Raw genomic sequence first — 16650 nt, 5'->3', positions numbered from 1 at the left:
CGGGCCTGAACGGAAGAGCCGTACACAACTGGGTAAAGAGCCGCATGTGGCCACCCCTGATATATATATTCTAGAAACAACTGTTTTCACAAAAAATGTATTTGTTTTTAAATGTGCACATACCTAACATATGCATTGACCATGCTTTCTTTATTACACCAAAAATCGACAACACTAGATAAGGAGGCTTACGTATTAAAAAAACAGAAAAAATCACAAAAAACACTTCACAGATTAAATAAAAATGACTTTAAACTTTGCATACACATTCTCCGGCTTATGTAAATTTGCAATTAATATGATTAAAATTAAACTGTAATATTTGAAATAATTCATTTAAAATCAGTTTCAGTAATTCAGGCTGTGATGCAAGCAACATCTAGCCATGACATGAGGCTTGCATCCAAGATCTTGGCTCAACAGGGACAGTCACTTTTTCACCTGAGCTACATAAGGCTCCATGGGAACGGGTTAAGGAACAACCATACCACATTGCCTGCTCCCTTCTGTTACATTTACAACTCCATTGAAGATGATCTAAAAGACTATTCATAGCATGTGAAACCTAGTTAGTTATAAATAGAAATGCCTATCAATTTAAGAAAGTTGAAATAAAATGCATTAGAACACAAAAGAAATATTATATATACAAGAACATCATAGTTTAGTTTTCACCCGTTTAGGTCGTAACCAAACGGTAAAGTAAGTGCATTCTTACAATTTGAATCCTAATTGCTTTAATGTCATTTATGTTATGGACCAACAAATCAATATTTGCAATTAAAAAACTTAGAACATTCTGGATTTGAAACTACCATTTAATAATACCTCTGGTATTCTACTTTGAACATCCCATTCCTATCAATCAGGCATTTTTTTTAAATGAGATTTACTATTTGGGACTTTAGGATCTTAAATATATAATTTAGATTTTAGATGTTTCTTTAGATTATTATAACAAAAATGTTGTGTAATCTAAAATTGTGGCAGATTTAATATCAAGGATAATTATTTTAGTAATTTCTTAAGTTTAAATTTTTTGCTAATTGAAAAACAATTAATTAGTGAGTTAATAAATCAAGATTTCCATAACTGGTCCATATTCAGTAAAATGTTTTTTAAAACAGCAAATCTAAAGCTTAAGGCAAAACCCGTTATGTCCAAGCGTATTAAATATTTTCAAAAATAGTTTTTAGATTTCTTTATAATAAATCTAGATGTTTTTGATTTAATTTATTATCGTTAGAAAAAATGGTAACTATGATTGAAACAGTACACAAGCAGAAAATCCTTCTTAATTTGTTGTACTTTAATCATACTCAAAAATTGCTAATTAAGATCTTAATGAAAATCAGAAAATGAAACAAAAATTGTAAGTGTTTTAGATATGGCACCAAAGTGCCAACTTAAAATACAATCAATTCAATCAGTCTTATATAGCTAATCCTAAGGTGTGTTTAACAATCACTAATGGTGGGTAAAATTGACTTTTTACACTAATATAGTTCCAACTCATTTAAAGTTGTGTGCTTCATTTAGCCTACTTAGACCACCACAACAGATTAGAGTTCATAATTAACTAATTCTAACCTAAAGGAAAGTGGCACGCCGCCTGGTAAATAATACAAAGTTTGTCACACAATTGCAGATTTGATCATCATTACTTTTACAGTAAAGGCTGAAGTTTTCAATCCTATTTATTCAAGTTGTATGATATTTGCAATCAGGAAACTGCAGGCTATTGTTACTAAAATGGCAGCTAGAAAAGAGTAAAAGGCAGCCAAAAAAAAATTGCCAATTAAGTTGGTTGTTCAAACGCACATGACAAAAAATATCTATATTTTAATAAATAATAAACAAAACGAAGTTATTAAGTTTAGTACGTATACCCAGCATAGTTGCTGCGTACGGTCAGTTAAGCAGACTGTACGCAATTTTTTTGTAATGGCCTGTTTTAGCTTAGCATACCTGCATTCACACACAACTCGTTTTGGCTATGGATATTATTGGTCAAGTTTAAACACACTTGAACTAATTTTTGAGACATATACTGCTAACGCTTGTTTTTTAACAAACAGTGGTGTGGTTATTTTGCGCTTCTTTTACGGCGTAAAATTCAAAACGGTGTCAAAGTATTTACCCATAAGCCAATTAATTTTCTCCCATTTACCGACACGACAATAAACGATGTTTTAAGTAACGTCTTATGGTTTTGCGTGTTTAACGACTTTTTATTTTTCGTCAAGTACTACAGTACATTTGCGCTTAATAAGAATCTATTACGTCATAAAATTTCAGCCAATAGGAAGCGTTCTGAAAACGCTTGGATTTGGAGTCCTACTATGGACGTTTAAGTATCTACCCTATATTACGTGCACTTTACTGGGTGGCGATCAACAAGCCGCCAAAAGTTGATTATTTCAGACTCCCTTTCTGTTTTGACAGCCATATCATGTAATTACAATATTCACAATGATGTCCTAATAAATAAAATTATTAATCTAAATAACAATAATTTACAGGCTCTTATACAAATCCATTATCTTTGGGTTCCCAGCCATGTTGGTATGGCTGGGAATGAAATGGCAGATCGCCTTGCAAAAATTACTACTGGTACTAGTTCCAGTCAACAACCACGAAATGATGGTTGCATTTTAAAAACAGTCTCGTACAATCTCTCCGTAAGTGAGACGAAAAAACGAATTAAAGAGCACTGTTCTGACCAATGGAATAAACAGTATAGGTCAATAAAAACTGGAGGACAATACAAGTTTTGGTTTAAGGATATTTACACTATGGAATTAATTGAAATCTACTAAAAAACATTTTTCAATGATGTATAGAATTTGTACAGGCCATAGCAGATTAAACTACCATCTGTATAGGATTGGATGACACCCAAATGGAATGTGTGATTTTTGGGCGCTCTTTCACTATTGTACGTAAAAAACGAAAAAAAGGTACGGTACCCAAATTATAGTCACTTTTAGATTGCGATCGCTGTGGGTAGGTCAGCATATTTTTTACTTTTTCTGAACCAGCTGAGCGCCCCCAAGATAAAATTGAGCAAAACGTTAATAAATTTAGCAAGGTGCGACCACTAGCGGATATTATTATTTAAAACCACAAAATAAATTTCAAAACACATTGCGTGACAACAAACAATAAGTCCAAGGGTACTTAAAGCTTATTAAACTTATTTCCTGCGTACCCAGAGAATTTTTTTCACGGTGCGACACCTTGTGGAAGGTTTAACTAGCCTTCTTGTATAATAAGTTTGCCGCTAGATGGCAACATACACGTGGGGGGTGACTGTGGCCAGTCGAGGGTTGTGACCCCCCTCTATTAAGTAAAAGCAAAGTTGAGTTGCTACTGCAAGAGGCCTTTCCCCTAGCGCGCTCTCTTAAGGTGCAATTTGACTCGTAAATAGCCAACAGGAACGGGATTTGCCTTTAAAAGAGCACAGTTTCAATATTGCACGTAAAGAAGGGTCTCAAAAATTAATTCAGGGAAGCCGGAGCGATTTCAGGGCAAGGGGGGCGACTTTTTTGGTAAGGGCAACATAGATCGCACGCTGGCGTAGCGAGCCGAAATATTGGGGGGTCCGGGGGTACTCCACGGGAAAAATTTTTGCGGCCACGCCCTCTAGATTGGCTTAAAATGGTACCAAAAATGTTAAAAAAACAAAAATGTAAAAAAACTTTAAGCACTCGTCTTGAGCCAAGTTTCTTATAAAAAAATGCGCGTACAACACTGCTTTATGATTTCCGTCGCATAATATTTAACGTTGTGTAAGCAATATGTGTCATTTTTCATGAAACGGGCACTTTTTTTACAAATTGTTTGGGGCTTTACACAAATTTATTCGGTCTTTGTCGTGTGTTTCGCGCGATTTTTTGGCATTTACAAACAAAAAACGTCCTCTGCACTGTGGCACTCTCTTAAACGAAAATTTAACAAACTTAGCCAAATATTTATATATTTTTTGCGCTTCGGAAGTACCGATTCAAATTTGTCAACCTACTTGGCTTAATGACATGCTTTGTGTTTTTTGTGTCTCGCGATTTATATATTTTTGCAACATAGGTAACCTAAAGCATCAAAAGCATAAAACCTTTGTAACTTATTTGTGCGAAATTTTTAAGAATTTAAACCTTAACTTTTAGGTCAACGCGCCCAACAATTTAATTATCGAAAATATATCAAGCACATTGTTTATCTGTGCTCTATGCGTCACGTCCACCTCTAAATATAATTTATAGTTAACATTAAAAAAGTAGGCGCTTAGCACGACGTCTTGTCGCTATTTCTTTAAATTCAACTCAAATTGCACATTTTCGCACAACTCTAAACGTAATAAAAGTTTATTAGCTTATTTGTTTTATAGCGTCAGAGTTTGACGTCATATTGCGTGTATTAGATATCCTATTTTTACCCGCCCCAATATTTTAGGTTTATCGGCCCGCGGTAAAAAATAATTGCCCACACCTGTTCTATACAATACCTTATTTGTGGCCGTGTAGGGCAGGGATGGCGAACCACTGTCCCGCGGGTCAAGAAGTGACCCACCGCAAATTTTTAATGACCCGCTTGTTCTCTAGATTAGAAATATCGAAATGTTAACCATTATTTTCAGGAATAGATAAATGTAAAAAAAAAAAATTATTCGTTAGATAGCACTATACTCTTTATATCAGGGCTACCCAATCTGTGGGTCGTGCAAAAGTGTTTTAGGGGTGACGAGTAGGGGGGCACGGGCATAACTCTCTAGCTAGGTCGTAGTTTGCAAAACCCAACTACACAAGTGTATTTATTTATAAAATTTGCCTGTTAACTTAATATTGTGATTTTAGTTATGACCTTTCTTGTAAAGTATTGTTACTCATTTTTCTAACACGTTCTTTCATTTAGGCCTATACTCGTAAGTAGGGATGTGCAAAGTACAATGTTGTATCCTTTTATTACGTTTTTTCGGGAAGTTTTACGCCTAATCGTACGTTTGCGAGTGGCAAGATTGGGGGATAAAGGTCTGTCCATTACTGCGTTGCTTTATATGTAGCCATATGTCAGCGTTTTTTCGGGCATCCAATTAGTTGACGATAGTTTTCGCCTAATCTTTAAGTTTCCGTCAAATGCTGTTGGGCAAGCAACTAACTTGTAATGCCTGGTGCAGAAATGCTGTTGGGCAAGCAACTAACTTGTAATGCCTGGTGCAGAGATTTTTCAATTTCCCTAAAGAGTTTGCAAAAGAACATTCCATCGTGAAACGCGCAAGGTATGCTACGGGGTTACTCAATGTCAACTTTTATGCCAATATTCAGCTAGGTCATGGGTCGGCAACCTACGGCCCGCCAATGTAATTCATCCGGCCCGCCCCTCATCGACAAACTAGACACGAGTCCATTTCAAATAGGTCTATTTTTTTACTTTTTGACTATACGTAAGTGCGAAAAATGTTCGCGCGAATGTTCTTTTTATGTCCGGTTTGTTTACGTTTTGATGCTGTCTTTTCAACTAGATCTGCGCTTGAAAAATGTTAACAAACGCTGAATAGATTAACTATTAAGGTTATTGCCTTTCCTGAAAGTAGTTTTATCACATTTTTCATAAGTAGTATAGATAACGAGGTTTCGACTCGAATATTAATTTGCGCCAACACTTTACTTCCTCCGTAAACGTAATTAAACACATCTTTAGGTACAAAAAAGATCCGAGACCCGCCTGATTTACAGTTGTTCTAACATTTTAACAACACAATTCTTAGTTAACATTTTGTGAGGCCCGCGGAGGACTTTCTGAGTTTGGTTTTGGCCCGCGACTAAAAATAGGTTGCTGCCCCTGAGCTAGCTTATGCACAGCGTATTTGCCAAACAATAGTAACACATTATTAAAATAAAAATCTAGGAATCATCTCGGCTAATGTAGTGTCAAAACATTAGTCGAACACAAAAAAAACTCGTCGGAGTCCAAAAACAAGCTTGGCAATGACTAACTAAGTTAGTTTAATTTAAAACGACTGATTTGTTAAATAATTAGAAAGTAGGTGTTCTATTCTTACATTTTGAGTTAAATGCTGCTTCACGTTACGACCTAAAAATCCTATTTTACGAGGTTAATAAAAAAACCTGCAGATGCAAAAACGTCAAAAGTGACCCACTGGTCCCACAGCTCGTCCCTGCAATGAGTCTATGACCCTTAATTACATTTATTACATGTTTTTTATATTATTTTTGTGTTATTTTGCAGTATCCTAAATAATTTCAATTTTTCATGTATTTATTTTTACTACTTTTTGTAGCCTCGTTTGCAAAATTAGGCCCTTTCCTGGTAAATAGCCTTAGTCCCACAATACCCTTAATCCGGCCCTGCCGACCTTGACTCGGCAGCCCTATGTATTCAGTAAACAACTCCTTTATTAGTTGTAGGCAAGGACCAATGGAACAACTAACAACCACATTTTAACCTAGAAAAGTAAACAACTGTAATAAATCGAGCATTCCCCAAAGCACACTATAGAATTTTTAGACGAAGTTTTGTACACAAAATCCTATTACAACAACCATTTTTTTTTGGTTTGTCAACAAGGAGCGCAATATTTAAGTGTTTTATTGATCCCCATGTTCCATGGGTGCCGCACCACCCATATTGATGTCTTATTTTCCATTATGGTAAAAAGATACATGTTTTAAGAATTTATGTACATAACATTTTAAAATGGCCTAAAATGTTGTAACGCTTAAGCTAAATGTCACGCTAACGAATTTTTTATATAGCTTATAAATTTTTTGTTTTTATCAGTTTGTTTTGTTTAAAAACAGTAAATATGAACCTATTTGCTGTTCAATTCAATTTGATATTTTTAGCTTTCATTTTACAATATTCTTTTGTTACCTATTTTGAATAAATGGGTTTCACCAGTTACCACTGCGTATTGTCATAGCAACCAGAACTTCCAGATTACCAAACAATAAGTTAAAGGAAAACGTAGGGGAAAGGCCTCTTGCAGTAGTAACTCAACTTTGCTTTTACTTAATAGAGGGGGGTCACACCCTCGACTGAAAAAATTATCTGTGCTGCCATCTAGCGGCAAACATGTATTACGATAGGGTTTGTTGGACCTTCCGCCAGGTGTCGCACCTTGTAGCTATCATCTTGGCTGTACCACTGTAGAACAGAACAAGGATACTTCTTTTAAACAAAGTAAAGATTGTCATGCTGCGACCAACAGAAAAGGCACAATTAATTTTTGAAGGAGACCCTTCTTTACGTACAATAGTAAAGATTTGCTCATTTAAAGGCAAATCCCGTTATACTGAATGTGCAACTCAACTTTGCTTTTACTTAATAGAGGGGGGTGTATATTTCTACAGGTGAGACATGACCACCGTGCTATCTGACTCCACTAAATCGAAACTAAAACAAACTGCCATAGCATTTCAAAGTGCATACTGTCAGGTCGCTTATAGATTTATTGTACATTCACATAATTTAGCATAGCTCGCTTTCAATAAAAGAGCTTACAGCGCAGTAAAAACGGGTCTCGCAAGTAAGGCATGCATCAGTTGACTGTAGTGTTTAATCCAACAGCAGCGTGACACTATATAGCACAAGAGCGACTGCGATGGAGATTAGCTGAGTCGAATGTCGGCTAGATTTACCAGAACGGCCACGAAAGGAAATGAGTATCTAGGTGAAATATTTAACACTTTACCAGGCGAACAGGCTATAATTACAAGCACAAACAGACATGCGTCGTTTCTCTACAGGGGTCACACCCTCGACTGAAAAAATATCTGTGCTGCCATCTAGCGGCAAACATGTATTACGATAGGGTTTGTTGGACCTTCCGCCAGGTGTCGCACCTTGTAGCTATCAGCTTGGCTGTACCACTGTTGCACAGAACAAGAATTATTCTTTCCAACAAAGTAAAGATTGTCATGATGCGACCAACAGAAAAGGCACAATTAATTTTTGAAGGAGTCCCTTCTTTACGTACAATACTGAAACTGTGCTCTTTTAAAGGCAAATCCCGTTATACAGAATGTGGCTATTTACGAGTCAAATTGCACCTTAAGACAGCGCGCTAGGGGAAAGGCCTCTTGCAGGAGCAACTCAACTTTGCTTTTACTTAATAGAGGGGGGTCACACCCTCGACTGGCCATAGTCACCCCCCACGTGTATGTTTCCATCTAGCGGCAAACTTATTATACAAGAGGGGTAGTTAAACCTTCCACAAGGTGTCGCACCGTGAAAAAAATGCTCTGGGTACGCAGGAAATAAGTTTAATAAGCTTTAAGTTCCCTTCAACTTGTTGTTTGCTGTCACGTAATGTGTTTTTTAATTTTATTTTGTGGTTTTAAAATAATAATATCCGCTAGTGGTCGCACCTTGCTAAATTTATTAACGTTTTGCTCAATTTTATCTGGGGGGTGCTTAGCTGGTTGAGAAAAAATAAAAAATATTGTGCTGACCTACCCACAGCGATCGCAATCTTAAAGTGACTATAATTTGGGTACCATACCTTTTTTTCGTTTTTTTTGTTTTTTTTTACAATCTATACGTACAATAGTTAAAGAGCGCCGATTTTTGCCACACTCCAGAAACCACTGAACATTTTCTAGTTCATTGCAAGGGATACTATACCATTAGAAATAATCTTAAAGCTATTTTTTAATAAGCTAAATGTTGAATATAACTTGAAGAACCTCTTGCGTAATAAAAATAGTATTAAGCTACTAAAGAGTTTGTAATAAACTCTGGTCGCAGATTGTGACTAATCGAATAACATGATTTTTTTATAATATTTTTTGATAAAAAGTATGATTTTTAAATAAGTTATGGGTGCAGGTGTCGAATCCAACCATATAAAAATTATAATATCCTACTCTAAAAATAATGGTCTAATTGCTCGAAATTTTGAACAAAAATCTTTGTTATTAAACGAGTTATTGGGGTGTAATGTGTGAAAAATTTTCGCTTGATAACTTATTTACTTTTAGAAATACTACACGGTGAACTTTCCAGTTACTTGGTTCCCTTTGGTAGTTAAGAAGGGTTGTAGTGTAAAGTGATATGAATTTGGGCTATGCCTTTACTTATGTGAGGTGCACTAAGCAACTGTATGTATTTCTCATCACATAAGAGAAAGCATATCACAATATAAGATACCACATAGCTAACCAAAACAAATTGTATTGTACTTAGGTTGCTAAATTATCTTAATTATATTAGATTGATGCGAAAGTAATAAATTATAACATTCGTTACAAGTTTATATTAAGCCGTAAAATAACCTTTTAAGTAATTACTTTAGCAGAACTTATTTAATCTAAAATGATTTTCTGAAAGTAAACATTTATATTATATGACAAAGTTGTTTTGATATATTGCACAGATGACAACAAACAAAAAGTATGAACAAACAAGAAAATTGTGACAGTACAGACTCCGAAGAGTATGTACCATATGTTCCATTAAAGCAACGTCGGAAAGAAAATCTGTCTAAAGTTAGTAAATTTTTAAAGACCAAAGGTTTGGTTAACTCTAACGAAGAAAGCATTCAACACAAAAGCTTACCTGACATTGGAACGCCACTAAATTTGCCATCTTCTAATAAACCAGAAGTACAACATATTGGAGATGTTGTAAACTCGTCAATAAGCTTACTTGATCAACATAGCACTTTAAAAAAACAAGCAGAAGCAGTCAAAGAAAATGCGAAAGATGTTCAGTTAAAGGAAGAACAGCGCATATTAGAGTCTGTTTCAGAGGCTAGAGCATTGCAATCTGTTCAGGATTTGGCACAGGGTGTGAAATACCAAAACCCATTAACTACAGGTTGGACACCTCCCAAAATTATTCTTTCCCGCCCAGATCATATTAATGACAAAATCCGCTTTCATTTACGAATCGATGTGGAAGGTGAAAATATTCCACCACCAATACGATCTTTTAGGGATATGAAATTTCCTAAACATATTATATCTGCTTTAAAGCGTAAAAGTATAAAAATGCCATCTCCAATACAAACACAAGGCATTCCAGTGGTTCTGTCTGGACGAGATATGATTGGAATTGCGTTTACAGGAAGTGGTAAAACCTTGGTTTTTGTTTTACCTCTAATAATGTTTTGCTTGGAGCAAGAGAAAAAGTTTTCGTTTATAAAAGGTGAAGGTCCATATGGTCTTATAGTGTGCCCATCACGCGAATTAGCACGCCAGACATATCATGTGATGTCTTACTACTGTAAAGCTGCTGAGGCTGGTGGGTTACCAGCTTTAAGATTAGCTTTGTGTATAGGTGGTATCCCAGCGAAGGAAACTTTAGATGTTGTTCGAAAAGGTTGTCATGCTGTTATTGCAACGCCTGGAAGACTTATGGATATGCTTGAAAAAAAAATGCTCAAACTTCACGTTTGCAGGTATTTATGTCTTGATGAAGCTGACAGAATGATTGACATGGGTTTTGAAGAGGATGTAAGAACAATATTTTCTTATTTTAATGGCCAAAGGCAAACCTTGTTGTTTAGTGCAACAATGCCAAAAAAGATTCAAAACTTTGCCCGTTCAGCACTAGTATGCCCAATAACAGTAAATGTTGGACGTGCTGGGGCTGCTAGCCTTGATGTTAAGCAAGATGTTGAATATGTTAAAGATGAAGCCAAAGTGGTCCATTTGTTAGATTGTTTACAAAAAACAGCACCACCTGTTCTTGTGTTTGCTCAAAAAAAAAAAGATGTGGATGATATTCATGAATATTTACTGCTAAAGGGCGTTGAGGCTGTTGCAATCCATGGTGGAAAACATCAAGAAGAAAGAAGCAGAGCTGTTGATATGTTTCGTCTAAAAGAAAAAGATGTTTTAGTTGCTACAGATATAGCATCGAAAGGTTTAGACTTTGAAGATGTTAAACACGTTATTAACTATGACATGCCTGACGACATAGAAAATTATGTTCACCGCATTGGTCGCACTGGTCGATCAGGCAACTCTGGAATAGCAACAACTTTTATAAATAAGTCTTGTGAACAATCAATTTTACTTGACCTTAAAGCACTTTTAATTGAAGCTAACCAAGCCATTCCTGAATTTATTAATGAAGTAGTACCAACTGAAGAAGCCATTGACTTAGGTGGCGAACGTGGTTGTTCATACTGTGGAGGCCTGGGGCACAGAATAAAAACATGCCCAAAGCTGGAGGCAGTACGTTCTAAACAAATTTCCAATCTTGGTCGTCAAGATTATTTAGCAAATAATGCCGCCGACTACTGATTGGTTGCATTGTATATGTGTGACTTTGCATTATAAATAGCTGGCTGGTCAAAATTTAGGTACTTTGTAAGAGTGGCGTATCCCGGGGAGTTTGTACCCCCCTTTTCATAAAGCTATTATCGTTTTTTTGTTCTTTTTGTCTCGGTTAAACTCACTGTCCAAGCAATGTTTTTAAAGTAATTGGTCTTAAGCTAAAGCAAAACCAAAATCAAACGCAATACGCCTTTTTTTGTGTCGTTTGTTTTGTCGACCACAAACATTTTTTTTTGTTATTTGTTCAGGTTAGATGATTAGCAATGGTGTATTCGACAAGTGACAGCGCTAATTCTAACCCTCTTCCTTTTTTATCTCGCTAAAAATGCCAAATTACGCTAAAGTTTCTCGCTGTTCGCTGTCTCCGTTAACATCCGATGTTGGTGTAACAATGGCATTTTTTTAACTGTAGCAGATTCCTTTAAAAGATGCTCAAACTTTAACTGTTCCAAGTCGCCTTCTTTATGTAATGATAGTTCTCTTAACCGCAGCTTGCATTTTAGCTGACTTGGCACACTGCTCGGCGCAGATGTTGCGTTAATCGTGGCATAATAACAATCGGAAAAACGATCTTTGTTTAGTATTGCAGATGGCGAAAGACGTGCTTCTAATTTAAAAATAGGGCAATTCTCTAAGTTGAAAATTTGCCCCACCCACCTTTTTAGATTTTCTGAATACGCCCCTGCATTGTATAATAAACTGGTGTCCAAACTTTTCAGTGTTTGAATTAATATATATCTCCATGTAAAATCATAAACTGTTTAAACAGGTTCGTCCAAATTAAACTAAAAATGCCATTGTATCTAGCAACATTTATATCTATTTTGTGTGCAATATGTCACCCATCATTTAAATTTAAAGTTTTAAATTTAACCCTGATAAACAAATTGTTTTTCAGCTGGATATTAGCACACTAGTTTCCTTTGGACAGCAGCCGCTTTTAAGATTACAAATTTTAAGACAGAACTTTGTGATGCCATCACTGAAATTTTTTATGTCCCTCATCCAAACAAAACTTCTGGATCTGTCCATGTCAATCATCCTCATATTTTGTTTCCAAAATCAGCTTAAATAACACCCTGAACGTAATCTCTGATGAGCATAGGTGTTTTTAACTTTTTTTAACAGCCCTTGCAATTTTTTTGCTTCACTTGGACCAGGGTCAACATGATTTTTTTGAGATAACGTCACAAAGTTAGCGTGATGAAATGATGAATGTCAATTATAGTTAAATCGACATCATCATAATAACGTTTCAATACACGCTAGTATTATACGTAACATATACATTATATAAGCATATATATAAGTCTATGTCATAAATTAATGTCAAAATAAATAGTCTTGCATTTTTTAGATGAATTCTATAATGTTTTTTTAATTAAACTGTTTTCTTTAAAGAAAGTAATGCATAGTTTTCAAATAATTCACGAACATTTGAATTAGCCATCTATGGACAACAATAAAACACTGACCCTGTTGGGTTCGAGTTTGTTAGTTTAACTTAGATCAGGGGTCGGCAACCTTTCGTATGCAGTGTGCCAGTTTATGAATAATTATAAAATATCAACAACTCGCGTGCCAAACATTTCCAGGGCTGCGCAATCGGTTAAAACAACGCGAGTCCGACTCTGGCCAAATGTGTAATTTCATCGAGTCCCGACTCCCCAGTACGGCTCAGACTCTACAGCCTGTTTTTAACTTAAATACAAAGGATATCAGCACTCCACTTGTAGGAGTCATGGAAAACATGCGATCATGCATATGCTATCTTGGGTAATTTTACCTAGTCTTACGCAAGTCTAACTCCGCAGGCCTGTGGTGATCTGACATCTAATTTACGTAACTTGAGAGATGCCATTAAATCTAATTTTAGAAGTTAAATTCTGTAAAGATGCCCTAACCCTGCTGAAAAAAAACGAACTGTCGCGAACAGTGAACACCATACTTAGCCCCAGGGGCGCCCGCAGAAAATTTTCCAGGGGGGGGCAATCAGGGGAAAATCAAAAAGGGGGTCCTGAATTTTCAACTTAGGGAATTCCCCTATTTTTCGTCTGACTTAATGAATAATGACGTCACAAAACAGTGACAGTATGACGTCATAGAATGGTGATTGCAAGACGTGATAAAAAAACTAATCAGAAACAGCCAAATACGTCCAGCAAAAGCGACCACGTGCGTCGTCAACAATCCTGTCAGGCGCCAGCTGCGAAACACGGTAACTTCAGGCAAAAAAAACAAATTGTAGAATACACACTTGCTAATCAGTCAACCTAAACAAATAACGAAAAAGAACAACTTCCAGCGTTTACGGTCGACCAAACAAAAGACGAAAAACGGCGTTTTGCACTCGATTTTGGTTTCGCATTAGATTAGGACGCGTGACCCAATTACTTTAAAAGCACGCCGCTTCGAACAGTTTTATAAATAATACTAATAATCGCATTTTGAAATTCCAGGGGGGGGCAAGTTCCCGTGCGGGCGCCCATGCTTAGCCCGCTATTTTGGAATATACTTCGACGCTTTTCAACCCATAACTTTTTTAGTGTTAACTATCAGTTTTGCTTTTAGCTTGGTTTCTCAGTCTCACAAAAACACACGTACTTACTTTTACTCTTAATAGACCACTCTGATTTAACGCAGTAAACATTACGCCAATTTTAGGACATTGTGACGTGATACGAACGGTTAGAAAAAATGTTAAATTTGGCGTGCCCTAAAAAATCATCAAGCGTGCCAGGGGTTTGCAGCTCAAAAAATGGCGAGTGTTTTGGACTTGAAAATGACGGCAATCAGACAGGACAAATTGCAGAGTTCAGTCAAGGCAGGGCCGCTAAATACCATGTTGATTAGGTATCGTTCAGTAACTGTGTCAGTAATACTTAGTGTTGGTTCACTCGTAATTGGCTAGTCAAGGGCAGTTTGAATTTCACTTAGCCTAATAAAACTAAGGATTGTTAAGTGTGAAGCCTCCATTATTTCTTCAAAGTGTTGTGCCACTGATCACAACAATAAAGCAAAAATTTTCTTATCACTGTTTAAGGTAATTTTACCCCTTTACTTAACATGAGTGTCAAGAAGAGAAAATACAACAATTCATGTACCGATATTGAAAATGTATAATTATGTAGGCCTAGGGCATGATTTATTATCAACTAATGGCTTTTGTATTTTACCGTACGTTGTATGACATCTCTGCTTATGTGACAGAATTATTGCCTATGTCGAAGCAACGCTAACTCGCACCAAACTGTTACATGCTAAATAGCAATTTCCGCTATTATCTTTCTGCGGTCAGCATTTGGATTTTGTGTACTTAAGACCGCAATCCGCTTGAAAGCTAACCTTCTTAGCTATTGCCTTTTACTGTTAACAGCGTTGATTTTTCAATTGGCATCTGCTATATGCTAACTCGTTTCGCCGATCTATAGTTTGAAACTGGTTGTTCGTTCATAAACCCATACAATTCTAATCACCAGAACGTCTTGTGGCTGTCTCGCGATTAGATACGCAACCTGATAGAGGAGTCTAAACTAAAGCGCCAATTAGAACGCCCATCTGTTGAATAAACTATTATAAGCTCAACAACTAAACTCGAGACCCACAGATTCACATGCATCTATAGGGTACGTATTGTTATTTGTTGGTATTATTCGAACTTAATGTTTTATAACAAACTTATTGACGTGGCCAAACCGCAGACCTCTCACCATTAAACATTTGACCGTGTCTATAACAAGTAACGCGGAGATGTTACCCGTTAACACGCCTCTGCTAAATGCTTTTATGGCCAGACGATGTGTAAAAAAGCTGTGGGCATTAAGCCAAACAAGGCGAACGAAACTAACCAACTGAAATAATGTAACGGACTGAAGTTACTATGCTGGACCGTTAGTACTGTGCATGGACCTTAAGCCATATGCTGTAAGTTGATTGCCGTTCTGATGTTATACAATAAAATCAGATCCGTTTTTATACCTTGCTGCGGCTAAGCTGTTAGAACACGCAACTTTCAAGCAACCTTTAACAAACGAACTCGGATTCAATCTTAGCAGAAACCAGCATCAGCGTCAAATTTAATCAGTTTAGCCCCACACATCAATAAAATGGAGAGGAGAGACCTCAAAGTGTAATATGCAATAAAGTTCTGTCAAATGATTCTTTCAAACCAACAAAGGTAAATCAGCCTTTACAAAATGTTCACTCACTACATAAGGATAAAAGTAGAAGCCTTTTTTAACGTAAAGCTTGTGCTTTAAAAAAAAGAGACAGTCACCAGATAAAAGTGGGACATATACTATAAAACAAACACAAATGCATCTGAAGCTTCTGACTATGTTGCTTTGCAAATAGCCAGGCATAAAAAGCAACATACAATTGGTCAAGATTCGATGAAACCTTGTGCTTTAAAAATAGGTGAACTTGCGCTTGGAAGTGAAGACAAGAAAAAAGTTGCTGTTGTTTCCTTATCAAATATTACAATCCAGAGAAGGATAGAAGACATGAATTTAAATATAAAAGACCAAGTTTTACAAGAGATTAAGTCTGCTGCATTGGATAATTTTCGATTCAACTAGATGAATATACTGATGTGGCATCGTGTTACCAGTTGAAGGTATTTGTAAAGTATGTTCATTCAAACGCATTCAAAGAGGAGCTTTTTTTGTTTGTTTCTGTCTCGAAACAACTACGAAAGCTGTTGACATTAAAAATGTTTTGTCTTTCTTTGAATCCGAAGTCCCAACTATGTTAACTAAATCAGAATTTCCAGCTTATTTTGAGAGCAAAAGCCTCAATGTAAAATCTATTCACTGTATGATTCATCGTCATACGCTGGCTTGTAAAACGCTTCCTGCTCCATTACGTGAAGTTTTTGTTTAAACAATTAAAATGGCCAACTTCGTTAAAGGAGGAGCCCTTATCTCCCGATTATTTAGGCAACTGTGCACTGACATGGATGCAGACCATCGCGTAATTCTTTTATATACAAGAAAAAAATTGTAATTTGTTTCATTGCTGAATGATGATAGATAGATGGATTAGATGTCTTGCTTATTTGGTTGATAGGATGATCAATTTTAAAAACTAAATCTGAAGATGCAAGGGAAAATCAGAAATATAATACTTTTTAAAGATGCCTTGGAAGGTTTCACCAGCAATCTTGTTTATTGGAAGGGAATTCTATGAGACATTGGTGCTGTAACCTGTAGAAAGTGGTTTTGATTAATGAGTCTCAATTAAATGTTCTTTTACCCCGATCAATCACCAACTTTTACAATGGTTATCGCTGTAGTCTGATTACAAATCCACACAGTTTTTGTTGGCTGGTATGGACAAACCAGCTAGA

General features: G+C 36.2%; 1 protein-coding gene across 1 annotated transcript; it reads left to right on the top strand.

Annotated features, from left to right (window-relative positions):
- The first annotated feature begins 9318 nt into the window (after positions 1 to 9318).
- LOC146168145 (putative ATP-dependent RNA helicase DDX41) lies at positions 9319 to 12018 on the top strand. Its single transcript, XM_083383036.1, has one exon. It carries the CDS (start codon positions 9414 to 9416, stop codon positions 11268 to 11270), a length of 1857 nt encoding a protein of 618 aa, XP_083239162.1. The 5' UTR covers positions 9319 to 9413; the 3' UTR covers positions 11271 to 12018.
- Positions 12019 to 16650: the final 4632 nt, after the last annotated feature.

Source organism: Ascidiella aspersa, chromosome 1 (genome assembly GCF_963924565.1).
Source record: "Ascidiella aspersa chromosome 1, kaAscAspe10.2, whole genome shotgun sequence".
Taxonomy (NCBI): domain Eukaryota; kingdom Metazoa; phylum Chordata; class Ascidiacea; order Phlebobranchia; family Ascidiidae; genus Ascidiella; species Ascidiella aspersa.
Note: the sequence above shows the minus strand (reverse complement) of the source record. Positions and strands in the feature narration are given on the sequence as shown.

Coding starts and splice junctions, on each gene's coding strand:
- LOC146168145 (XM_083383036.1), top strand. CDS start 9,414: ATGAACAAACAAGAAAATTGTGACAGTACAGACTCCGAAGAGTATGTA.